Genomic DNA, 26,878 nt, shown 5'->3' on the forward strand with positions numbered 1-26,878 from the left:
ATTAAAATATGGAAGAAATTTATTCTGGGAATGCTAATAAACATACCGGACAATGTCTTCGACAATAATTTACAACAAATGCATATGAGTGGCTACTTATAACGTCAGTACTCACTGAAAGGCGTAATATTAAAATGGAACTCAGAAAGTATTTCTATTGTTCAGGGGGTTAGTCTTATACTAGCAATTACCAACATGGTATAAAATTCCTAAAAAAAATAAGGTTCCATAGTATGTCACGTAGACCCTTCTTAGAGATTCAAAATATTTTTAGCTTACTAAAAGTTCTAAAAAGCGTTGCAATAAAGAAACTTTCATAAATTATTTAACCCAGAGTTTTCCGTGACTGTCAGTGCTATCATTTGGGAAGTATAGGTTGATAAACACTGGCCGACATTGACTCAGATACACCTATATAATTTATTTTATGTTTCATCTCATTACTTTGAATGAAAGTGAGTTAAGCAAACAAATTCACTACCAAATAAAATCTCTCAATCGTACAAAAATATCAGACATTATCTTCGCTCAACAAACTTTAAACTTGGTCTAGACCTTGATGGCACATTAGTCTTATGTTATCTACCAGTTTTAAAATACAACCTCCTTGATTTACTCTTACCTCTTTTTTCCATTACTGCAAATACAGGATGTACTTAAGATTTTGCTTGCAATGTTTTCTGCTCTCACAGCTGAAAATTAACAATGATGTACCCACCTATTGCTGTTGAGTCGATTCTGACTCATAGTGCCCCATAAGGCAGTACAGAACTGCCCCGTAAGGCTTCCAAGGCTGTAAATCTTTACAAGAGCAAACTGCCACATCTTTCCCCTGCAGAGTGGTTGGTGGGTTCAAACTGCTGACCTTTTAGTTAGCGGCTGAGTGCTTTAACCACTGTGCCACCAAGACTCCTCTCAATGATGTACAATAAAAGTAAACTGAACAAGGGCAGGAAGGAGGGGAAAAGGGGGGTTAACAGTGATGAAAAAATCACATTGATTAAGGGTAGGGTTGCACAGCCAATTATTGTAATTGCTGTCAATAAACTGTGTACCTGTAAAAGGCTGAACTGGCAAAAGCTGTATGATAGATACATTTACAACAATGACCAAAAAAAAAAAAAAACAGAGCAGTTGCTAAGGCTGCTTAAGCACAACCAAATCCTTATGGGAATTGGTTCCATGGTTTGAAGTTTAGGGTCATGGGTTCATGAGACATCCTAATTAATCAGGCCTGATAACGTGTTTCGGGCTTCTGTTCTACTTCCCAGGTCACTGCATAATGCCTGGGGTCTTAAAAGCTTGCAAGCAGTCATCCAAGGCACAACAATTTGTCTCTATTTACCTGGAGCAACAGAGGAAGGAGAGTTAGGAACAGGAGGAGGCTAATGGAATGTGTGACTAACTGCCTCCATGAACAACTACCTCCTTGGCCATGAGACCAGAAGAACCGGATAGTGCCCAGTTACCCCTAATGAACATTTTGATCAAGACTCTATAGCTGAATCCTGATCAAAAGGGGGAAAATGTAGAACAGAATTTTGGACTCCAGACTTTCTGGAGCCATGGAAGCTGGATGATCCCTGAACTATTGCCCTGAGATAATCTTTAAATTTTAAACCAAAAGTATTTCCTGAAGTCTTTTTAAAACCAAACAATAGCCTAACTTAACTAATAAAAAATGTGTCTTGAGCATTATGCTCGTTTAAGATCTTCCGTATTTTTATAACAAGTGCAAATAACAAGCACTTTCTACATTTGTTTGCCAAACACACCCATCCTCCACAAGGTATTTTTGTAAGCATGCTATGCTAATTTTTTTTACAGTAACACGTAAAAAAAGCTGGCACAGCAGCGCTTATGAACATATCTCACAGGGGCAGGGAGAGCGTGGTTGGCAAACCCGTAGAAGATGTGCATTATCTGCGTAAAAAGACAGTATATGGAATCAAAGTGACAAGAGCAATTCAAAAGATAGGAAACTTAGGGGGCAGTGAGTTTTTGTTAACGGAGGAGGAACAACTCAGAAAGGGAGGGTGCAAATGGTTGTACAACTTGAAGAATGTAATCAATGTCACTGAATTGTACATGTAGAAAAGATTGAATCGGTGTTATGTTTTGCTATGTATATTCTCAGGAACAACAACAAATTTTTTTTTAAAAAAAAAAAAGAGTAAATTGGCATGGGAAATTATACCAATAGGCCATATGAAATTATTTTTAATAGGAAATTTTTTTTAAACAATAAAAAATTATTTTAATAGGAAATTAAAATATTATGTTAAAAAAGAAAGGCCAAGAGAGACAAGAGTTTTAGACTGGAGTAAGAGGGAAATGAAATCGTCTATGACACAATTACATGAGTCAGTACCTGCATTACTGAAAAAACATCTTCAGAATCTGTAAGTTTGTGTATGTTTTACAGTATGGATAATGATTCAGAACACACACTAACTAAACCAGTGATTCTCAATAGGGGTAATACCAATCTTGTGGATTGTCTGGGAAATTTGTGAGCTGTTTTTGTCACAATCCTTGGGGATACCATTGGCATTTAGTGGGCAGGGACACCCGATATCCTGTTTTAGGGCAGTTCCATACAATGAAGAACTGTTCCACGCTCCACTTGACTTGTCCTATCGAACATTCCATGAAGGTGGTTATAATTATCTAAGTCTAGAATTAAACTTTTTACATATTAAAACAAAGTCTTGTGTTTTATATGTTTTTGTTTTGCACAGTATTAATAGTACTAAATTTTCTAAGTCAATCAAGTGAAGAGTGTATTTTAAGAACTTTACCTAAAGTCATTCAATGTTCATAAAATCATATCACTGAAAGCTACACCACTTACGGTATTCCAGTTACCAATACAACACATCTTCTGATCTGCATTTGTAGCTTTCCTTCTTACAGTGACTCTATGCACAGGTGCACTTATATAATTACTTATGTCCTTTAGCCTAGTCATGCCTAAGTATTTGCATACTAAAATACATGTTTATGACTGTAAATTAATTTAATTTTCTCTCCTTTATATTCTAGTTAGGATATTATATTGATATTTTGAAAATATGTAGATTGTTATTACCTATGAATTTCATTTCAAGACTACTAGGAGAGAGAGCAACGGAAATATCTTTTGCAAAAAGGTGGAGCTGGGTCTGAGAATGCTGAAAACCCCGGATCTAGAACACTCCTCTACCACCTGTTCGCCAGTTTCTTATACTGTGGTTGCTTGCATGTTGCTATGATGCTTGAAGCTATGCCACCAATATTTCAAATACTAGCAGGGTCACCCATGGTGGACAGGTTACAGCAGAGCTTCCACATTAAGACAGACTTAAGAAGAAAAGCCTTGTGATCTACTTCCAAAAATTAGCCAATGCAAACCCTATGGATCACAGAATATTGTCTGAGACTTCAACTTGCTTACTTTGAAGCTATCATCATGGGGAACTGATCACTAGAGAAGGACATCATGTTTGATAAAGCGGAGGGCCAGCAGAGGCAAGGGAAACCCTCAGTGAGATGGACTGACAGAACGGCCACAACAACGGACTAAACTTACCAACAATCATAAAGATGGCACAGAACTGGGCAATGTTTCGTTCTATTAAACATGGGGTTGCTATGAGTCAGAGCTGACTCAACAGGAACTAACAACAACAGAACCATCCAAAATAGCTACACATACCACACACATACATAAATACATATTTTTAAATATATAGCCTGGGCCTCACTCCTGACATTCTGACAGTGCCTATAAGCTAGGATCAGATGAATTGTTTTTTAATCACTGCAGGGGAGTCCATATGTAGCTAAGGCTGAAAAATCACTGGGCTAGACTAAATTACAAAGAAGGTCATTATATATATTAGATAGATAAAACAACAAAATATTACTCCGTAATTATCATTGAACTATCACCCTATACAAAGGGACATTTTATAATGTTGAAGCTGGAGAAATGTTTCTAAGCAGGACATAAAGCCCAGAAACCATATAGAAAAAGATGTATATAATAAATTACATTAAAAAATAAGTAACTTTTGTATATGAGGGGGAAGGAAACAACACCATAAACAAGGTTGAAAGATAAATACATGTTTTAGATTAAAAAAAAAAAATCTAAAACATGTATTTACACAGTGTTAAATGTCTCCAATTTACAAAGAAGTCCTACAAATAATGGAAAAGGATGACTATTCCAATACAAAAACAAAATGAGAAACATGAAGGATAAGAATAGAAATTCATGCCTAAAAAAAAAAAATAATAAAAAATTTAGGAGACATACAATATATATGTCATAATCTTTTCCTAATGAATCCCTATTTTTAAAGGCATGGTGCCTGTCTATTAATTGTAGTTTTCCCACTGTTAATAAAAAAGGCTATAGGTTTTTTTTCTCATTTACAATAATAATATCAAAATTGTATTTTTTTGTTTAATAGTAAAACCTATCAATTTTCAAAAAGTTGAAAATAAATTATACTGAGACAATTGGTTATCTATATGAAAATTAAAAAAAAGAAAGAAAAAAACGAATAAACAAAAAGTGTAAACCACACCAGTGCTTAAAGAAATGTTAACAGAAACAAGATAACACAGGTATCCCATTAGCTTAGCAACAATATTTAGAGGTATCTACTGGTATAATCACAACCCCAACTGTGTCAAAATAGAGTTGACACCATGGCAACTGATTGAGGGAAACAGGCACTCTCTAGCCTTCTTGGTAAAACTGTAAGTTGCTCCTATCTCTCTCCATGTCAGATTGGTAATAAACATTAAAATTTTAATGTACATATTGTTGGCACAGAAATAATGTTTATAATTCAGCCTAAAAAACTTGAATTACATACGTGCATACATTTGTTTTAAATACTAAAAAATTGGTAATTTTTTCCAGCTTTTCCAGAGAAAATGCTATTTTTTGTCTTCTTTCTTACGCTTTTCATTACTGTTTGAATTTTCTACACAGAGCAAGTTATTATATTTATAAATAAAAACAAACAATTATCTTATCTCTAGTAACTGATTCTGGGAGAAGCATTTTTGTAAGAAAGAAGAAGCAAAAAATTACTAATAGGCATGTATGATTTTTAATATTTTTATTTTTGAAAATCTGGTTGAACTCAAAACAGTGTAAATGCATTTTTAAATGTTAAAAAACACTTCAATGAATCCTTTTGCAATAATGATGAAATCTTTTGTAATTCAAAGGCTCATTCAGTAATTTATCAATTTAGCTTTTTATGTCTGGTTTTCTTAAATGAATGTACTACCAGTTAGGTGCACCTTGCATGTCACAGGTGTTCAATATATATCTGATGATTTATTCTAAAACCAGTACCATTTAGGAGATATAATTTACTATGTCTTCATCACTGAAGATTTGAAATTAAGGACAGCAAACTCCCTAAGAATTTCTTCTTTGACCAGTCTAAGAGGTCTTGATTGCTGATTATAAAAGAAGCACACTACGAGGTATTTCAACAGAAAAGAGAAATTCAATTTTTTTCCTCTTTCTTAAATAGCTTTTGTACTATTAACACTATTATTGCAATATTTGTCTCTCCTCCTTGAACATAAAGTCACTATAGTTCAATAATCTATTTAAATACTATTAAACATTGGATTTAAACATTGCATTTGGGTTGGGATAGATATTCATTTTATGGAAGCTAATTATTATTTTAGATTGGAGCATGGTAAGGGTCACAGTATACTGAGCCCGGTTTGGGTGAAACACGTCTAATTCATTGCCTGGGTTCGCCAGACATTTATTCTGCAAGAAGACTGGATTCAAGGCTCTCTAAGGCAGCCTTTCAATGATAAAATTATATAGGTCTGAGATATCCACTCTTAACAAATATATTACGTCAAAATAGGCTTGAAACCTACCCAAGTAAAGTCTACATAGCACTGAAAACTTAGAACAGTATTTTCCTCAGATTTGTAGTCATTTGGATGAAGAACCTGGGTTACAATATGTAGAAAAGAAAATGAATTATTTTAAGCCAGCTTATTCAACAATTTCATGTGTGCCTAATAACCATCATTAATTGAACATCTTCTATGTGAAATATTGTCAAAATAATTTTTTCCTACATGTTCATGACTTACTGTACTCACAAACAATCATCTAGAGAGGCTTCCTATGGGCAAAACTTAGGATAGTTGAGTTGCTAAACAATTTGCAGAAAAGAAAAGAGATCCGGCAGTTTTCCATTCACTTCCAAACTGCTTGATAGCAAGTGAATACTACATCTTCTGTATGACCCAAATGTAGCCCAATATTAAATTACAAGTTTTCAGATATATGCAGATCTGAAAAGCTGGAATCTGGGAAAAGAAAACTAGAAAACTAAGTAGGTTGTCTAACAGCTACAGCTGACTGACAGGTATTGATTAAAATTTTGCATAAAATCTCCTTAGAGCACGCTAGAGGTTCAGTGATATACATAAGACTTATCACTTAGAAAGCTTACTGAACCTGAAGTACAATAAAATATTAAAATAAAAAAAAAAAAAAAGCTTACTGAATGCTGTATCAAATGTAGAACAAGAGCACCTTCCCACTAGCCTTAATCAAATCAGACAGATAAGGCCAAATTAAAAAAAAAAAAAAAAGTGATGGAGGATAATGGTCATAGGGCATGAAGTTGACAGAAAAAAACAAACAAGAATAAACTATTACTTCTTAGGAAAATGCGGTAACAGCCTCCTGGTTAACTGAGGAACCATATAATATGAGACAACAGCATTAGTCCCCCAAAGTAAGTCAATCATTATCTAGAGCAGGGTTTGGCAAACTATGGCCCACGGGTCAAATCCAACCTGCCACCTATTTTTGTAAACATTTATTGGTACAAAGCCATGCTTATTCATTTATACTCATTTGTTTCATGCTATGATGACAGAGTTGAGTAGTTTTGACAGAAACCTTATGGTCCACAAAACCTAAAATATTTATTTGGACCTTTACAGAAAAAGTTTGCCAATCCCTGATCTACTAAGCTACCATATCAAAATGGAATGGCTTAAGTGATATATTTTAGCTGGCAGGGCAAAACGAATCATTCACCTTTATGGACTTCCAATGTATTTTAATTGCACATTTTGACATAAATAAAAATTTCAATCAACTTATCAATTTTTAGGACTTTTGAATGGGACTACTGAATCTTACTCTACACATTTATAGTTCAATATTTAAAAAATCACTTATTATGGCTGTTTACTGATTATGAACTTCTTTTCTAATAAACAGGACTTAATTTTGTGTTACAGAACAGAATGTAAGTGGCATCAACCCTGACAATATAAAAGTACAGCTAACACATTATGGGAAATAGAGTGATAAGAGATGGAATGAGTGAAAATAGTAATATCTTCACCCTACAAAGTAGGGAATCAAGAGATAATCTCTATAACTGATAAAACAAAGATGGAGGCTTACATACTGTTTAAACTTATAGACACTTGAAGAGGAATTGAGTCTGATGGATGTATAATAGTCATGTCAAATCTAACATGGCCAAAGTTTTTCACACCTAAAACTGGGTCTCTTATGTCAGTTTCCCATGTCAGTAAGTCCTAAAACCCAAAACCAGTCACTCTTGATTCTTCTTTTTCTCCCCACCCCACATTCAATCCACTTACGTTTATATCTCCAGTTCCAGCCTCTCCTAAACTCTACACAAGTACATCCAGTTGTTTATTCAACATCATCATGTGTATGTTTAATAGGAACAAACTCAAAATTTGTAAATTAGAATTCTTCTCTTTGAATCTGCTCTTCCCCCAGATTTGTTTAACTCACTAAATGGCACCACCAATCATCCAAAGTTGTTCAGGCCACAAACTTAAAAGTCATCTTTATTCTTTTTGCATCACCTCTTACATCTAATCTATTGGTAATTCTTTCAGATACATCTTCAAAGTATCTCAAATGCAATCATTTCTCACCACCTCTACTGCTACCAGTCTAATCTAAGCCATCCAGAGTTCCTGACTATATCAGTGCCTAGCACATACTGGGTACTCAACAAAATCTTGAAATAATTAATCAATGGGCAAGTATAGCCAGTTCTTCCTTCAAAAGATACCCCAATTCTGACCAACCCTATCTTTACTGCAACTACCCTAGTCCTAGCCACCATTACAGCTCAACCAGACTAGTGTAATAACCTCGTAACTGGCTTCTCAGCCTCTATTCTTGCTCACCTGTAACCCAATTCCCCAGCAGACAGGTAGATCCTTCTAAAACCTAAGTCAGATCATGCTTAGAACCACATACAGTAAGAACCCATCACACACAGAACAAAATGTAAATTTTTAACCATAGCATATAAGAGCCTCATAACCAGGTCCCTCCTATCTCTTTAACCTTGTATCCTACAATTCTCCTTGTTACTCACTCTAGTCTACTATACCATACTGGCCTTTTTGTCCCCCTTTAAATACACCATATCATTCTTGCTTTTATTTTATTTTATTTTATTTGGTCACTTAGATCTTCACAGGAAGCCCTTTTCTAATCACCCATTCAAGGGTAAGCCCATGTTCACCCCAATCACTTTCAATCCTATAATCAAAAGCATTAATTATTATCTGTCTTCCCACTCCATGATATAAACTTTATGAAAGCCAGGACTTTTTGTTTGCTTGTTCACTGCTAACCACCCACCACCTCAACCCCCAAAACTTAGAAAAGAGCCTGGCTAGTAGGTGTTCAATAAATATCTGTTTAATGAGCTGTGAACGAATGGAGGATTCTGATATAAATACACAAGAAGAGGGAGAGGGGGAGGGAGGGATGTTGGTGAAGGTGAGTTAAATTCTCTTATCCATCAGAATAGGAAGTCAATAGATAATCCCTGCACTGATGAGTCAAGAAATATTACTATAGGCATATTATTTACTAATAACTGTCATTTTTTTTTAGTAATTTACAAGTCAAGCCAACAGGTATCACTAACGAATTCACTCATTCATTCACTCAACAGATTATGCTACATCTTGCAATTCAGCAGTGAACACTGCACAGTGACCCTCTAACTGCAGAAACAAACAAGTAAACCTATAATTAAAATAATTAAATTTCTGTACGATAAAGGAAGGGACACAACTAGTCTTAGAAGTTTAGGGACAGAGGAAGTAACACTGAATCTGAATCCTAAAGAGTAAACAGGAGTTCAGTAGTTAAAGGGGGCCAACCCAAGGACTAATCAGCCAAAGGCCCAGAAGTGAAAATACGGCAAAGTCAGAGAGTTTGAATTTCATCCTGAGGACAAAGAGGGCCAAGAAAGGATTTTAAGAAAGTGACTGACTGTCTAAATTACCTAGTGCTGCTATAACAGAAATATCACAAATGAGTGGCTTTAACAGGCAGAAATTTATTTTCTGACTGTTTAGGAGGCTAGAAGTCCAAATTCAGGGTGCTGGCTTTAGGGGAAGGCTTTCTCTCTCTGTTGGCTCTGGAGGAAGGAAGGTCCTTGTCTGTTTTCAGCTTCTGCTTCTTGGTTCCTTGGAGATCTCATGTAGCATGGCATCTGTGTTCCCCCATCTCCACTTGCTTGCTTGCTTGCTTGCTTAATCTGTTCTTTTCATATCTCAAGAAATCAATTTAAGACACACCCTACACTAATCCTGCCTCACTAACATAACAAAGAAAACCCATTCCCAAATGGGATTATAACCACAGGTATAGGGGTTAGGATTTACAACACATATTCTGGGGTGGGGTGGGGGTAGGGAATTCAACCCATAATAGTGACAGATCATGCTTGCATTCTAGAATGATCCAGAAGCTGGCAAGAGTGATAGCAAAGAGTGCAAATTAATAATCTAATAAAGTCATCATGGTAACAAATATCATCATGGTTCAGAAGCTAGAGAGAAGCGAACCAAGATATTCAAGTGGTAAAATCAGCAGGACATGATGATTAACTGATGTAGGCCAAGAGAGAACAGGAATCACAGATGATACCCCAGTGACTTGGGCAGCTGGGTGGTTGCTGAAGTTATTCACTACACTTGAAACATGAGAAGCAGGTCTGGAGGAAGATAATGTGGTGAGGTTTAGACATGCGGCATTTGAGACACCTGTGCAACAGCCAAGTGAAGGTGCCCAGTAAGTGGCTGTACCTATGGGTCTGGTGCTGATGAGAAAGTAGGAAGCTGGAAACAAAGTCTGGAGAATCATTCATGTGTAAGATGCTGCTTGAAGTCATGGGAGTGGATGAGATGATTCACCAGGCCAATGTAAAGTGAGAAATGTCAGGGCCCCAGACCTTTGTTAGTATCAAAAACTTAAATGTGATCAAATAATGTTTACCTTTATACAGTATTCCCTTTTATGTTCACAGTTGGACACAAAGCAGACTTCTCTGCAGAACATTTGGCACATGCCCTATTTGGTATGTCTGAAGCCTGGCACAGAGCTTTTTATGAAATAAAAAAAGTGCTTGGCTTCCTTCCTTATCACTACTTTGGGTACAATATTCCAGAAATTAACTTATTAAATCACCCTGTTAAGGGCTTACTAATGTGGGATTAATTTTCTACCCATCAAAAATGAATCAAATTATTCTACAACTTAAGTATAAAATGTAAACACAAAAATATGATCTACATTTTTAAAAGATCTATAATTATCAAAATAAAATAGAGCCTCTTTCTGCTAATCCGTAAAGTATATAAACTGCAATTTGATGCAGTGCCCAGCTGCTTATTTTGCTCAGCAATTAGTTCAATCAGAAATGCACATATTATGAATTAAATTAAATCCAGCAGAAGTAAAATTTTACTTGGTGAATTTGATTCAAATTGATTTACTTGCTATTGATACTGCAACCTTTTTTTAAATTATTATTTTGAGGATGTTTTTCATGAGAAAACTCAGCTTCTTCTCTTTGATCTTAGCATCAACTGTTATGCTCTGATTGTGCCAATAAAGAAATGCAAGTAGCTTTCATACATAACCCCTCTATTACACTATATGACACTTCATAAGAAGGTACAGACAGAGAAATAAAAAGCCACTGATGGCTGAAACATTTCAGTGAGTATCAGAACCCGTACTGTACACAGCAGTAAATATATACGCATATGTGTATACTATATATAAATCACAGAGTAAGATGGTATGTATCCTTCACTAACAAATGGACATCCGGGATTATTTCAGGAAAATGGAAGTAGGTGTACAAAGAAGCTGGAGAAAGAATTTCACTTTTTACTCCACATGATTCTATACTGTGTTAATTTTTATAATGAAAATGAATTCTTCTATTGCTTATGTTTAAAAACGAACCGTGAAAACCGATGGCACTGATACAGTCCTTATGGGCACATGGGACACTACACTCTGTAAAACCCCTGTAGCCTTTCTCAGACAACTCAGTTGATGTGATAGCCCCTCACATCAAATGCTAAGCTAGTGAATCAAAATTATATCCCCCGGGCTACACGTTATAAATTTTATGCTACAAATTCATATCTTATATCAATTTCATTCCGAGTACTTCTGCCTCCTGTTCATAGTTCAGTTTGTCAGTTTAATTTGGTGCTGCTTTGTAAGAATCCACAATAATTACAATGTTTAACGCTATACCTTAAGGTTGAGCTAAACAGAGTGGTTTAAATGCATACATTCTGGGCGGTCTTTGACTCCCAGCCCACCTCTACACACACCATACACACACTCACACACACGCACTAGTTGGTGTTATATAGTATATCTTTAATCTTACTAGCTATTCTCCTATTACCTTCCAGAGTATATTTGAAGATGACATTGTTATTGATGCTGCAGTAAATAGCTAATATATGTAGTAAATGTACACACACTATAATGAATTAAAATGACGTACTCATCCGCCAAACTCCTCTACTCATTCTAATGAGATAATGTTTTGTTTTGTTTTTTTCCTTTCAGTGTATACAAAAGGAAGCAGCAGCATTGGGAGGAAAAAGATAATTCGTAAAAATTAAAAGTTTTGTTACCTTCGAGGTTCACTGTTCAGCCTGGGAGTGGACAGCCCAGTAAAACCATGAGAGTAACGAGGTACAGGAGTCTAGTGACAAGGCCCAGAAGGCAGAAGGCGAGTAGGAAGCCGATGATAGGGAACACAAAGTAGAGTAAGGATATTGTTGATGTGTTGTGAGATTGTTAACCATTGTCACAGGGCAACATTTGTAGTAACTGTTAAATGGGAGACTATTTTGTCTGGTAAGCCTTCATCTTAAGTGAGAATGACAGCACAATTAGAAGAGCGTAGTCAATGTCACTTAAATGTGTATGTAAAAAAATTTTTGAAATGGCATATCTTTGGCTATGTGTATTTTCACCAAAAAAAAAAAAAAAGTTGAGAATTTAGAGGGTTAAAATGTTGTGGGGTTGTTAACCAATGTCATAAAACAGTATGTGTGCTACTGTTACATGAGAAACTATCTGTTCTGTAAGCCTTCACCTGAAGTACAATAAAATATTAAAAAAAAAAAAATTAAAAGTTTTTATTTACTTTTTACAAACAAAAGTAAATGTTTAGGTCATTCAGACTAGAAAGGAAGTTCATCTAAAAGATTGTGTCACAAGGCATGTAATTCTAATACAGTTCCACATGTAGTCTTCTTAATTTCAAGTCTTTTGAGTCACGTAGCTCAGTTTCACAAGAATAGCTAAAACATCACCACAAACTTTCTGGAATCCATCCTGTAGGAAAAGTACGGGTTTGTTTTGTTTTTGCTTTTTGTTATTGTTGTTATTAATGATCCTACATAAATCTGGAATCCTTCTAACTTTGACAGAATTTTTAGTTTATAAAATGAGGTCAAAATAATTATTTTTAACATTCTCTATTTTTCTTAGGGAAGTGTTATTAGTAACTTTCTATCTTTTAATTTTTTGTTGTTTGTTCCTTGAGGACAGAGTCCATCCTTATTTTAAAAAAATGAAAAAGAAGACAACAATAAATAATTAGAAAAGAGACCTAATCAGAATGTCCGAGCAAGAGTACAGTTTAGGGTTAGAAGAGAAGTTAGAAGTTTGGAGTCTGACTTCTTGTTGTTGTTAGCTGCTGCTGAGCCGGCCCCAGAGTAGAACTGCTCCACAGGGTTTTTTTTGCTGTAATCTTTACAGAAGCAGTTTGCCGGACTTTTCTTCCGTGGAGCCACTGGGTGGGTTCGAACCACCAACCTTTAGAGGTTAGTGCCACCCAGGCTCCTTAGAGTCCGACTACCTGCGTTCATTTCCCAAACTCCAGTGCTTATTAGCTAATAGGAACTTCAGCAGGTTCCTCTCTGTAGCTCAGTTTCCTTATTAGTAAAATGAGTATAATAATGGTACCTAATCTTCACAGGATTCTTTTAAAGATTAAATGGAATAAAGCAGTGCTTAGTAGATGCCTAATAAATATTAGTTATTATTATTAGCACAGATTAGGAAATTGAGTCCTAGAGAGTTTAAGTGCTTTTCGCAGGATGATTTAACTACCTAATGGTAGAATTAGCACTAGGATCTGGGGCTCCTGACTTTGGTTTCTTCTCCTTTAAGATCCCTCTATTTGTAGTCTGGAGATTACTTTCAAAGGACAAAGTCGGATGGCAGAAAATCCCTCAGATAAGCCTGGTCTAGATTTAAAAGAAAGAGGAACTTTGCATGCACATATCCGAGCATGTGCACACACATACACACACACACCAAAATAAGAAACAAAAAGGATGCGGGGGAAGGGGGAGAGGAAAAATGGCAGAGACACGAAACCTCCAACTAGATTTTTTAATATGAGGCAATTCATTAGAACATAATTACATTTCTTATTAAATGATTAATCATAAGGTTAGAAGAAAAGGTCATGTTAATGTTAATTATACCTCCTTTAAGGAATTTCAAAGATGTTAAAGAAGTTACTCTCACAGAGTGTTGTTAGGTATAAACTAACTCAAACTCTTGGAAGGTAATCTGGCATTGTCTTTAAAAATAAAAATGTAGATATCCTTTCACTAATTCGTACCAGTAGGGAGAATTTACCCTACAATTAATTTGAAGGAGTGTGCAAAAATGTGCACAAAAGGATGCTTGGTTCATTGTTGGCAGTATCAAAACTTGGAAACAATTTAAGCATTTACAAATGGAGAAATTACAATTATGAAGGAATTATGTGATATATGGAAATATATGGGAAAATACAGAAAGTTTCTCTAGATATTATTAAAGAAAAATCAAAGTATACAAGACTTTGTGCCAGAATAACCTACATCTGTTTTATAAATAAAGGATATAGCTACATGTATGTATTTGCACAAGAAAATGCTGCAAAGTCACTCAAGAAGCTTAACAGTGATTCTCTCTGAAAAATGGAATTTAGGTCAGGGGACTAGAAGACAGAGAGGAGACATTTACTTATTCCAGATTTTGTGTGTGTGTACATATATATATATTTAAAATGATTATTATTATTTTAGTATGTACATTTATGCAAGGTATGGAAGCCCCTGAAGTACACAATTTGGCCTTTGATCCTGGTTCCCGAGAGCTAGATCACACCTGAGGCCAAAGAGTGGGGGATGACTAGACCAAGAGGGACCACCTGGGGGCCCTCACTGACTAAGCCTCAGGAGGCATAATGTAATATATCATGGCCACATGGTGAGGCCGATAAAGGCCTTGGAAGACAGAGGCTCAGTGGAGCTTTCTGGGTGGACAGAGTGAACATCTGCTCTCAGGAGAGTAAGCAAGTCCCCTGGGAACATGGAAGCTTTGTACCCAGATCTCTCCCAGACCTCCCCCTATGTTGTTTGTATCCTTTTTTCGACTAGATTAAAGATAGGTCTTTCCTTGGAGCTTGTGAGTATTTCCAAGGGATTACCAGACCTAAAAAACAGAGAAAGGGACAGTACCCACTGACCTAGCCCCTGGTGGAAGACGATGAGAGACAGAAGCGCTACGTAGAGCAGCTGGGGTCTGAACTGCCCAGGGAAAGGAAGCAGAGGTTTCCATAGGACACACTTGGCACGTGGAGTGGAATTTATTATCCACCACACATCTGGCATCAGAGGTGGATGATCTCAGCCTCTTTGGACGAGTACAATACAACTGGTGACGAAAAAGTGGGATTCGCTTGAGTGGTCCTGATAGCTCAATATGTTCATTTTTTAACTAAAGGGAAAATAACAAGTGAAAATAAATCAAAGATTTTAAAGAAATAGAAAGAGGCTAACAGGAATAATGTAGGACAAATTTAAGACTAGAGAATTTGAAGGTTTCATCTCTATATAGCTGAACAGTCTTACCTGACACTTGGCACCACAGTATTTGGCAACTCGGCATTGAGAACATCGTAGCAGCTTTTCCTTCCTGATAAAAAAATAAATTCCACCTTAGGAAATGAGTGAGAATCATATATAATGGAAGAGAAAAAGCATAAATCAACATTTGGATGCCAATATGCTCTGCTTACTCCGTATGTACAGTCCTCTAAAATTCAGAGTTTCACATTGATGAATATCCTTTCACCATCACGTGAGACATTTACATAATAGCTAATGTTCTAACATAAACCTAATTAAAATAGAGATTCCCATTTAGACAAAAAAATTTCATTCCACAGAAATGTTAATTTCTCCATATGTAATTCAGAATCCAGCCCATCAACTAGTTGAAAGAATTCTACACTCTTCAAATATAAAAATTTTATGTTTTAAATTATCATATAGTTTAATTATTAAAAAAATACTCCTTCTGGGAAATAACTTCTAAATTCTACTAAATTCTATTATTATTTTAGACATGGTGAATTAAGACGTTCAGAAGTTTTTACTCCATATCACCTGAGTAACAACAACAACAGAAAGAAAAACATGAACTATAAATGTAATGGTGAAACTAACAGTGACAAACATCATATAGGAATGTGGACACTTTCAAGGGGACTAAGAGCACTCAAAGTCAATTTAACATTAAAGGCAAAACAAGCCTAAGCATTTCTGATGTGCCAGGCACTGTTCAAAGTTCTTTACATCTAATAACTCACAGCAAACCTCAAATAGTCCTATAAACTAAGCAGTCTTATTATGTCCACTTCAGAGATACTTAAATATATTTTTAGGAGATAAAAAGTAGATGGAATAGCACTAACTAAGGAAGCATACCATATAGTTCAGGTGGCAGGTGATAGTGAAAGGATATGAATGGAATCCCACAGACTATCAGAACTTGAATACACCACGTACCTGGGAGAGCTGGTGTGTTATATGGAGCATAAAACATAGGCACGGGTTAAAAAGTCTAAATAAAGCAAAGTCAAATCACCTCCCACCCTCAAGTACAGAACTCTAGCGGCCAGATAGCAAAACCCCAGGCAACAAACCAAACCTAAGCAATTTGGCCCTAAAATTCTTGCTCTTAAAATACTACTATAGTACCACTCTTGGATAAAATAAAATGTACCCACAGGCTATTTATAAGACACAATTCAAACAAAAGGACATATAAAGGTGGTATGAAAAAGATATTCTAGGCAAATATTAACAAGCAAAAAAACAAAACACCTGTGTAACTATACCAATATCAGAAAAAAAAGAAACTTCTGTTGTTGTTGTTGTTGTTAGGTGCCATCCAGTCACTTCCAACTCATAGCAGCCCTATAGGACTGAGAACTGATCCATAGGGTTTCCAAGGAACTGCTGACCTTTTGGTTAGCAGCCGAGCTCTAAACCACTACACCACCAGGGCTCCAAAGGAACTTTAGGGTTAAAAATAGTTATTAGAGATAAAGAAGGTTAACATATAATGATAAAAGACTCTAATGACCAGGTGTTATACACCTAGTAACATAGCCTCAAAATATATAAAGCATAAGTAACAGATCTATAAGGAAAAATGACAAATACACAGTAAGTTAATACATGTAAGCCCTCAAAAAATGCCTGCAATATAATTACCATATAAATGTTAGCTATCAGTATGAAAAGATATTATAAACTCCCTCTCAGGAGTTGATAGATCAAATAGACAAGGATTAAATAGTGTTATAATGTGCTTGATCTCATGCAATACATAGACCCTGCACCTGTTATGTAAATGTGTAACCTCACATTCTCTTCAAGTACCAAGTGGGCATTTGCAAAACATGTCCACATACTAGGCCACAAAGCAAATCTCAAAAATCCTGTAAGAATCAAGATTATTTTCTTCAATCAGAAAGGAATTAAATTAGAAATCAATAACAAAAACAAACCAAGTAAATCTCATATTATGGGAATTTAAAAACATCAATACTTCTATGCAATTCAAGGATCAAGAAAGAACTATAATGGAAATTAGAAAATACATTAAGGCTGAATAATGAAAAAATGTATCAAAACTTATGAGATAAAGCTAAATGTTTATGTTAAAAGAAGACTGGCTATAAATGAGCTAAGCATGCAAATCAAGAATTTAAATTTAAAAATAATTTAAAAAAAAACAAAGAAAGCATAAGGTAGGAATTTACGACAATAAGGCAAAACTAATGAAATAGAGAACAAAGATACAAGAGGATAAACAAAGTCAAAAGGTTAAAAAAAATTCAACAAACTTCTTACAAGATTTTAAAAAAAAAGAGAAACAGTACACATGTAAATAATATTAGGAATAACAGGGAACACAAACCCTAGTGGCATAGTGGTTAAGAACTATGGCTGCTAACCTAAAGGTCGGCAGGTCTAATCCACCAGGTGCTCCTTAGAAACTCTATGGGGCAGTTCTACTCTGTCCTATAGGATCGCTGTAAGTCAACAACAGGTTTGCTTTTTTTTGTGTTGTTTTTTTTTTAACTCGAGGTTCAGCAGTGATTTTAAAAAAACAAGAGAGAATTCTGGGAAAATGATAGCAAGGATATAGTTCTTTTTAATCTTGGTGACTCTCCCCATAAAAAGACAGAGCAAGTAGAACAGCAAAACCTAACTACCACTCCCCATCCTTGGAACACATATACAACAACCCCAAACTATGAATAGGCAGAAAAACATTAATAGCACTAAGACCTGTATAGGGATCTCATGGCACAGCGGTTAAGCGCTCGGCTACTAACCAAAAGGTTAGCAGTTTGAACCCACCAGCTGATGTGGCAGTCTGCTTCCGTAAAGATTACAGTCTTGGAACCGCTATGGGGTAATTCTACTCTGTCCTATAGTGTCGCTATGAGTCGGAATCAACTCAATGGCAATAGGTTTGGTTCTGGGTTATTTTAAAGACGTATATGAAATCAGTATTTTTGTGGGAAGAAACAAAGAAGGCAACTAGGCTTCCAGTGTACCTGGGAACAAAAGAGCCTCAAACTGCCAAAAGATACACAGTGGAAAGTGTGCCAAGCCAATCTAAGAACTGCAGCTAAAACTGGGAGAGGGTTCTTCATGTGGCAGCCCTTGGACAAATGAGATTACTGGGGCTTCCCTGAATCCTGCCTTCCTCAAGCCCAGCTGCTCAGATTGTCCTTCATCTCCCTTTTTCTTTTGTAAATTATCCAGAGGCTGTTTCTGTTGCTTGCGACTAAAGATCTCCAACAATACAAAGTGTTCTCAACTAAAAAAAAAATAGGAGCAGAATCAAGATGTATAAGACCAGTGATGAACACGCTAGCAATTATCAGCACTTGGTTCTCCATCTCCATTCCATAGCTACCAACCAGCAGCTTTAATGAGTTTTAACATAGAATTTCAGCAAAGTAAAAAGCAAGATGACTCAAAGTACCTGAATAATTTACTTGTCACTTGATGTATGATACAAATTCCTTAATGTAAGTTATGTAAACATTTGGGTTATTTTTATATACCAAACAACTTAACAAATTAAGTTCTCAACTTTCACAAATAAGGTCACAATTGAATCCAAAAGAGAAGCTGTGTGTACTCGAGTAGACCCACCACTGAGATTTGAAGAGTTGCTGCTTTTCTTTTTTGGGTAAGGTTCCCTTGTAAAGAAATCCTTGGGCAACAGTGAGAGAGGACAGGAAGTGGGAGAAACATAGCCACCAGGGAGTTCATGAAAACATTCCCTTTTCTCTTAAAAAAAGGAGCACATGGTTTCAAATTGAAAGAAGCAGCCAACATTCAAAGACAAAAAAGCAATGAGAAATGTTCATGACAAATTAAAAACAGAATTAATTAGCAGTTCTATCGAAAAAAAGCACCACTTGCTGGGGGGTGGGGTAGCTCCAGAGATTAAGATGTGCTTTTTTCAATTTTTTACTGCTGATTAACTCTGTTTTTAACAGTTTATACTCAACTACTAACCTAAAGGTGGGCGGTTCAAATCCACCCAGTGGTACTGCGGAAGAAAAAGCCTAGCCATGTGCTACTGTTAAGATTATAGCCAAGAAAATCCTATGGAGCAGTTCCACTCTGTAACACCCGAGGTCACCATGAGTAAGAACTGACTCAACAGTAACCAATAAGAAGCAGAGATTGAAACAAGAAATACTGAATGGAAGTTAGAGAGGGGTAAACTGTGTCTAAGCATCAGGATTTTTCTGGTAACAGCAACTGGTCAAAATCAAATGAAGTGCCTTGAGGACCATGGAGTTCCCAGTCATAGGAAGTGTTCAAGCAGAGCTGGTAGGAACATTTGCTAGACCGTTGTAAAGGAAATTCCAGCACTGCAAAGGAGAATGAATATGATAAGTTTCCTTGCATTTCCAAAATTATTTGGTTCTGTTTCTCCTGTGCAACCAACAAATATAAGCTAAGTTTGAAAAGATGATAGAAGTTATACATAAAGGTATAAGCATGGTACTCTCACAGCAGTAGAGAAGTGCTGAATATACAATTTTCACCTATCGCCGAAATATCCTGCTGCCAAAATAATTACCTCAAAAGTCCATTCAGAACTGGGGCTTCTGAATGAAAAGCAATCTAAAGTAATAAGTTAGAAATATATAAGTAGCAGAAAATTGAGTAAACTCTTACCTTTTTTTCCTCCACATAGAAGTAAATATTTTCTCTCCAAATAAGAGAAGATACTGTAATTATTTTATACCAAAATAAATAGAATTCTTGAGCTCACGCCCAAAAAGAAAAAAAAAGCAAAAGGAATTCCCTATTACTTGTTCATACAAACTCTGATATGCTACAGAACAGTGTGTCAAATACAGAAAAATCTTAGGTGCTCAGTGTCCCAGATACAGTGCTTCATAAGGCATAACAAGTCCTCTCTTCCAAATAAACACTGGGCCATAATTAGTTTCTCCAACAGTCTAAGCAAGTAAAATGTGGAAAGGATACAAAAAACTGAGCAAAATTAATTGTCCTTCCAGTATACAAATTAAAAAATCAGATATGAGCTTTGGGGGGAGTCATTCTAAGAAAACAAAAAGCAAAGGGGATTAATCAGGTCCCTCAAATCCCAACTATGGAGTGCTATTTAAAGGACCATCTCTCTGTTCTTCTTGGGTGTCAGAGCAAAAAATATGCTACAGCTTAGAAAAGCGTGCCCTAAAACAATAGGGATAGTTGTCAGGCAGAAGGAAAGAAGTTTCCTGGAATAAATATAGAAGATGAAGAAATCCTAGTGATTCCCAATTTTCCCTAGCCTTGGCACTTGCAGAATACATTCTATTATTTTTATGGAGGGGAAAAAAAAAGGCATCTACAGCACATGCATAGATAATATACTTATTATCCAGGGCGCTTTCCCAGTAATGTGTCTTGCTCCCCTAGAAGTCTCTCAGTGTACTTAAGCAGGTGAATGTCTCCTTCAGCAGCCACCTTCACAATGGAAAGTAACTGGCTCACTGTTGAGGATCTGGGCCCAGGCAAAGGCTCCAACAGCACAGGGCAGCCCTGCTGGCCCTCCAGCCCTCTGATTTACATTCATACAGGCGGAGCATGGCCTCGTGCCATCAGAAGTAACCCTAGAGCTCAGTGTGTATCTTTGCAACCCTCCATTTGAAGCTCAAGATCCCTGCACAGCGGTCTTTCACACAGCAAATATTTTGAGGACAGAAATTTAGTTTGTGGCTGATCTCTGTGACCTTCAGGAAGAAATCTAAGCGGAGAAACAGACCCGAGTACATTAGGAAAAGTCTGCACCACCTAGAGATGCTAAAGATAGAGTCATGGCTGATGGGATGTCTGATCTAGTACTCTAAGCCTTAACACAAGTTTTAAGGAATATTCTCTGAGTAGAAAACTCATGAGAATGTTTTCACACAACTGAGACTAAGGTGCTCTGTAGGAAAAAATGCTCATGAGGAATACTGAATGCCATGACAGGCAAGTTCTTAAACATAAATCCCATGGAGATGAATGAATCTTTTTAAATAGATAAATTCAAAATAACTAAGTGACTGAAGTCTAAACATGATTTTTAAAACAAAGGGACCACAGAAATAATCTTTCCTTACGTGTGTTTTAAGTTTGTAAATATCTTTGAAATAGAAGAATCCTGACTCATTAGAAATGTTAATGCCATGTAACCAAGTACTTGCCTGTTTCCCCATGGAATTTTCTGAAGCAAATGAAATTCTACCTATGAAAAGGGATTATCCCAAATAAAAGCATGCATAGCAATTACTTTTATTCTAACCAAATAAAATACATGAGAAACGCCAAAACAGAGATCTCCCTTTGGCATAAATATCCATAATACAGAAAAGGGATCTTCCATTTTTGTTTGGCGATGGTAATTATGTTGGTTTGAGCCCTTTTTTTAAATTAAAAGAAATTCACACCTACTATTTACCTAACTATCAAATGGTTTTTAATACAAAGCAGTAGATGTGGTCAAAATAATTGAGGTTCATAACCTAGGAAAACAGAATTGGTTTCATTTTTCCATATTCCCTATCATTTTTTATTTCACGTTTCTAACAATTCAAGTACAAAACAAAAACTTTTCACAGTTAGTATTCCAGGGAATGAACTTATAATTCACTGGCACCATAACTTCCCTGGGAGAAACACAAGCAATGCAAATCAAGTTTACCACCTAGGGGAAAGCACAGCAACAGTTACAGTCAGGAAAGAAGACCACCTAGTTGGGTATTTCCCTTTTGATTGTCCTCAGTCTCCTACATTAAAGCTATAGCCCCTGTGAAGACTGTGCTACTTGATGAACACAAACTCCATTTGATAATTCAATAAGCGTTCCGTGATTGGCCCCCATGTTGACATGACTGTGTAACAACCAGGTGAATTACTTAGGAAAGGGTAATACAGCCACTACTCCTAGGAACTAACAATCAAGGAGGACAGATCAGTACTTTCCACTGCAGAACTAGTTACAGTACAAGAGCATGTTTTAAGAAGTGGCACAGACTAAGTCCCCATACTTAGAAGGGAAAATTTTTTAGCATTTTAGAGTTCAAAATCCACAGTCTAAGCCCCACTCCTTACTAGCAGTGTAACCTTGTAAACTCTCTTGGCATCAATTTCCTCTCAACTGTAAAATGGGAATAAGTGGCTACCATATCTTATGCAAATAATGCACGTTATATGTTTTTCCCAACCGCATAATCCCTTTACAGGTTATCTTCTTAGGCGTGCTATGTGTGTTACATGTGTGGGTGCATTATTTATGTGGGCATGTTATTTGTGAAAAATACGGTACTCATAAAATTGTTGTGTGGACTATATGAGATATCTATATAAAGTGTCTGCTAACACAATGCCAAGCAAAGCATCTAGCACAGAGCTGAAAATGAGGCTACTGAGTATACTTCCAAAGTGCTCTACTTTTATGCCATATTTGAAAAGTGTTTTGTGTACCTCTAAAAGAAGCAAAATCCATATCCCCCACAAATCTGGCCATTTCAACGCAGGCACACAGCCTATGTACTGGTGCCACTTTCTGAAACCCCATGTACCCATAATACTTGGCTCTAATTTGAAATTTTGACTAGCGTCATGGGTGTTTCACTGTTCAGTCTGTATTCACTGAAGTTTGTATTAATATTTTTAATTTGATCAGATGATTAACTTCAAAGTTGTGTGATTCAAGAATCTCTACCTTTGAAGTAGTAAAAAAAAAAAATCTTTTTTGAAGGTTTCATCTGTGGAAATTAGAATTAGAGCAGACTGTTACATCTCCCGTAATATTAAAAGGCAATTACAACTCCTAACATTCTGTTTGCTTTATGCAAGGAATGTCTATTCAAGGCAAAGGGAAAATTAACATTTTACAACATAACAGACTTAAACTTCCTCCATTATATTAACAACACATTTCTCTATGAAATTGTACACTGTGTGCTACAGGTTATTCTAACAGCTAATAACTGAAAATTGGTAACTAGAGTTAGTACTAAATACTAAAGTACACTTGGCTTGTTTTTCAGGCAGAGCACACACAACGAGAATGAAGAAAGCTGTGACCAAAATGAATAGGTGCAGAGGAATTTGTTCTACCGACATCTTAGTTTCTAACTAGGAAATCGCTTCAGCCTAGTCTAGTCACACAACTCTATATAACTCTAAGAGATGTATTCATTTTCCCTGAGTCATCTTCTTGAAATAAAAAATAATTAAAAATGAGAAAGACAAAAAAACCTGATTTTGTTCAAAGATTGAAATCAGATATCCTTTAAGTACGTTAAGCACTGCTAGTACAAATATCACACAGCATATACATTAAAATAAAAGTGTCCCTGGCAAAATTTCAAACAGGGTATAAGAGTATTTTACCAATATTCTCATCAATATACTATGGTCTAAGCCTTAAAAATGGCAAGAAGATGTTCTCCTTGAGTTCAGTTCCAGGAAATATTATCTGTCATGCTTCCTCTAGTTAGAAAACAAAAATTTATCAACATCTTGCTTCTATTTTAGCTTTAGCTGCTAGAACCAAGAGTGAAGTTCACTATTCAACTGTAGTCATCTGCTCATTTCAGAGACCTGGAAACATCTACTCCTTCTGCTTCCTTTAAATATTTGTTCTTTTATTTTATAATTATTTTACTTCCATTTTATAAGTATTATTTCATTTTTAATTATTAACTGTCCCAAGTCCTCTTGGAGTAAGCAACAATGAAATCTCAAATAATTGATCCTCCTTTCTGGAGAACAAAATGATGCTTTTAAGCTTACAAAGAAAGATGACTCTAACAACTGAATACCAAAGTAAAGAAACCTTAAACTAATAGGATTTAGGAGACATGGAATTAAATGTTAGATCTTTCGGTTAACAGCCAAGTGCATTAACCCTGTGCACCACCCAGGGACACCTTTGTTGTTGTTAAGTGCCATCAAGTCAGTTCCAACTCATAGCGACCCCATGTACAACAGAATGAAACACTGCCTGGTCGTGTGCCATTCTCACAATCGTTGCTATGCTGAGACCACTGTTGCAGTCACTGTGTCAGTCCATCTCATTGAGGGTCTTCCTCTTTTTCGCTGACCCTCTACTTTACCAAGCATGATGCCTTTCTTCAGGGATTGATCCCTCCTGATAACATGTTCAAGTATGTGATACAAAGTCCTGCCATCCCTGTTTCAAAAGCGCATTCTGGCTGTAGTTCCAAGACAGATCTGTTTGTTCTTCTGGCAGTCCATGGTATATTCAATATTCTTCGCCAATACCATAATTCAAAGGTGTCAATTCTTCTCTGGTCTTCCTTATTCATTGTCCAGCTTTTGCATGCATATTAGGCAACTGAAAATACCATGCCTTGGGTCAGGAGAACCTTAGTCCTCAAAGTTACATCTTTTCTTTTTAACACTTTAAAGCAGTCTTTTGCAGCAGATTTCCCCAATGCAATACATCGTATATTTCTTGACTGCTACTTCCATGAGTGTTGACTGTGGATCCAAGCAAAATGAAATCCTTGACAACTTCAATATTTTCTCTGTTTATCATTATGTTGCTTACTAATCCACTTATAAGGATTTCTGTTTTATGTTGAGGCGCAATTCATACTGAATTATAATCACTTTATTATCTTCTTTAAATACTTCCTTTAAGAGATTTTTTTTAATGGTAAACTCTCAAAAGAAGTTTTCAGATATTATTTGAAATATATCAGTGCTGGGTAAAAATACATTATTAAATATTAGACATTTTAGTAATTCCAAATATTATAAACCCTTGAATGTTCATAAAACTTTGGAATATTCCTCCCAGTTATTTTCGGATCCTTCATACATTTGTCTCTGAAAAAATAACTGGACCTAAAGTACGGTAACAATACAGGAAGCAGTTATTTACTGAAATAAATATTCATGGGTATAATCAAATGATAATTATTTCTTAGCCTGAAAGCAACCAAATATGAACACATCAACAATGAAACCAGTGTTACTGGAAAAACAGTTAGCCAACATGAGTTTTAAAAGTTCTAGAAAGTCAACACTCCTACCCACATAAACGGAAAAATTTTATAGATTTTTTTCTTATCTCACAAGGAAAAAAAAAAAATCAGATCTAATACAGTGGCAGTAAATACTTGTATTTTTCTACTTAGATGATAGGAAAGGCTGAAAAAATCTTAATGTAGCAAACTCTCCTCCCCCCACCCACCCCGACATTGGGCTGCTAATGAAGTCTTTCAACACAGGAGAGAAAAGATAATTAACTCTTTTCAGGTAAAGTAACCCATTTCACTAAAAAGTAATCTCTCAGTTTATATCTCATTTACAGTAATTCTCAGAAGATGGAAATTCATAATTGATCAACCCTGACTAAAGACTCCCAATCACAATGAATTATAACATCTATTTTCCCCTAGAGAAAACGAGCAAGAAAACAATTTTTGAAATGTCATTACTCAAATGGTTTTTTAAAAATTATGTACTACGGTCTGGAAAAAATGGCGCTCTAGGCAGAAGCACCACGCCGTCCCTCCACAGCAAAGATCTGAAAAACTAAGCCGAACAGAGAATACAACAATTCTGAAACCCTAAAACATCAAATGAAGAAATAAAGAACTCAGCCAAGCACCAATGGAGTGAGAAAACTGACAGAGAACAGACAGCGAGGAGAGATTCATGCAGAGGTCCCCTACCAGCTAACACAGCGCGGATCCACCATCTTCGACTCCTATCGGAGACCAGCAAACGGGGGTACGAGAAAGCAGCCACACGGAGCACCCAGCGGGAGACAAAACAATCAGTAATTTGCGGTGTGCACTCTCTCACCCCCCACCCCCTTTGCCCCGGCTGGCCTCCTCTGCTTCCCACGGCCACGGTCTCTTAACCAGGAAGTGCCGGCTGCTTGGATTCCACACACCCAAGCGGGCGGTTCTCTGGATGCCATTTGTTGGCTGCTAGTGTTGCTTTTTTTTTTTCTGCTTCTTTTGATTTCTCGCTTGCCTCTCGCCACCTCCCCCTCGAGTGCCTGGCTCCATGTGCCATCTTTGCTTCTTCCTGAGGGGCTGCAGAGCTCCGGTAATTTCTGATATACAATTTCCCACTCTCTACCCTTCTTCACCCACACTTGGCCTCCTCTGCTTCCCGTGGACACAGTCTTTTGTCCAGAAACACAAGCCCGCACTAGCTGGCTCTCTAAGTGCCATTTGTGGGCTGCTGGTGTTGCTTTTTTTTTTCTTTTTCCTGATTCTTTTGATTTCTTGCTTGCCTCTCGCCACCTCCCCCTCATTTTTCTCAAGTGCCTGGCTCCGTGCGCCATCTTTGCTTCTTCCTCAGGGGTTGCGGAGCTCCAATTGAGTGTGGAGCTGCTTCCTGGTCTGGGTTACCGTGCTGCTGGGATCCCGGGGCTTTTCTTCGTTTGTTTGTTTCGAATTGTTTGTTTCTTTTCTTTTAGTTTTCTTGAGTTGGGAGCCGTTTCTGGCCAGGCGGAGCTGCGTGGCAAGGAACTCCCCTTCAGATTCCACAAACGTGTAGACGGATCCCTGAGGGCATTTTTTTTGTCGTTCTTTTTTTTTTTTTTTTT

General features: G+C 36.5%; 1 protein-coding gene across 1 annotated transcript in view; it reads right to left on the reverse strand.

The window, feature by feature from the left end:
• SMYD3 (SET and MYND domain containing 3) overlaps positions 1–26,878 on the reverse strand; it is an 816,669-nt gene that overhangs the window by 645,403 nt on the left and 144,388 nt on the right. The window contains exon 2 of the mRNA XM_004375869.2: positions 15,310–15,373. Within this exon, the coding sequence (XP_004375926.1) occupies positions 15,310–15,373 (64 nt within the window). The remainder of the gene's footprint in view (positions 1–15,309; positions 15,374–26,878) is intronic.

Source organism: Trichechus manatus, unplaced genomic scaffold (genome assembly GCF_000243295.1).
Source record: "Trichechus manatus latirostris isolate Lorelei unplaced genomic scaffold, TriManLat1.0 scaffold00039, whole genome shotgun sequence".
NCBI lineage: Eukaryota > Metazoa > Chordata > Mammalia > Sirenia > Trichechidae > Trichechus > Trichechus manatus.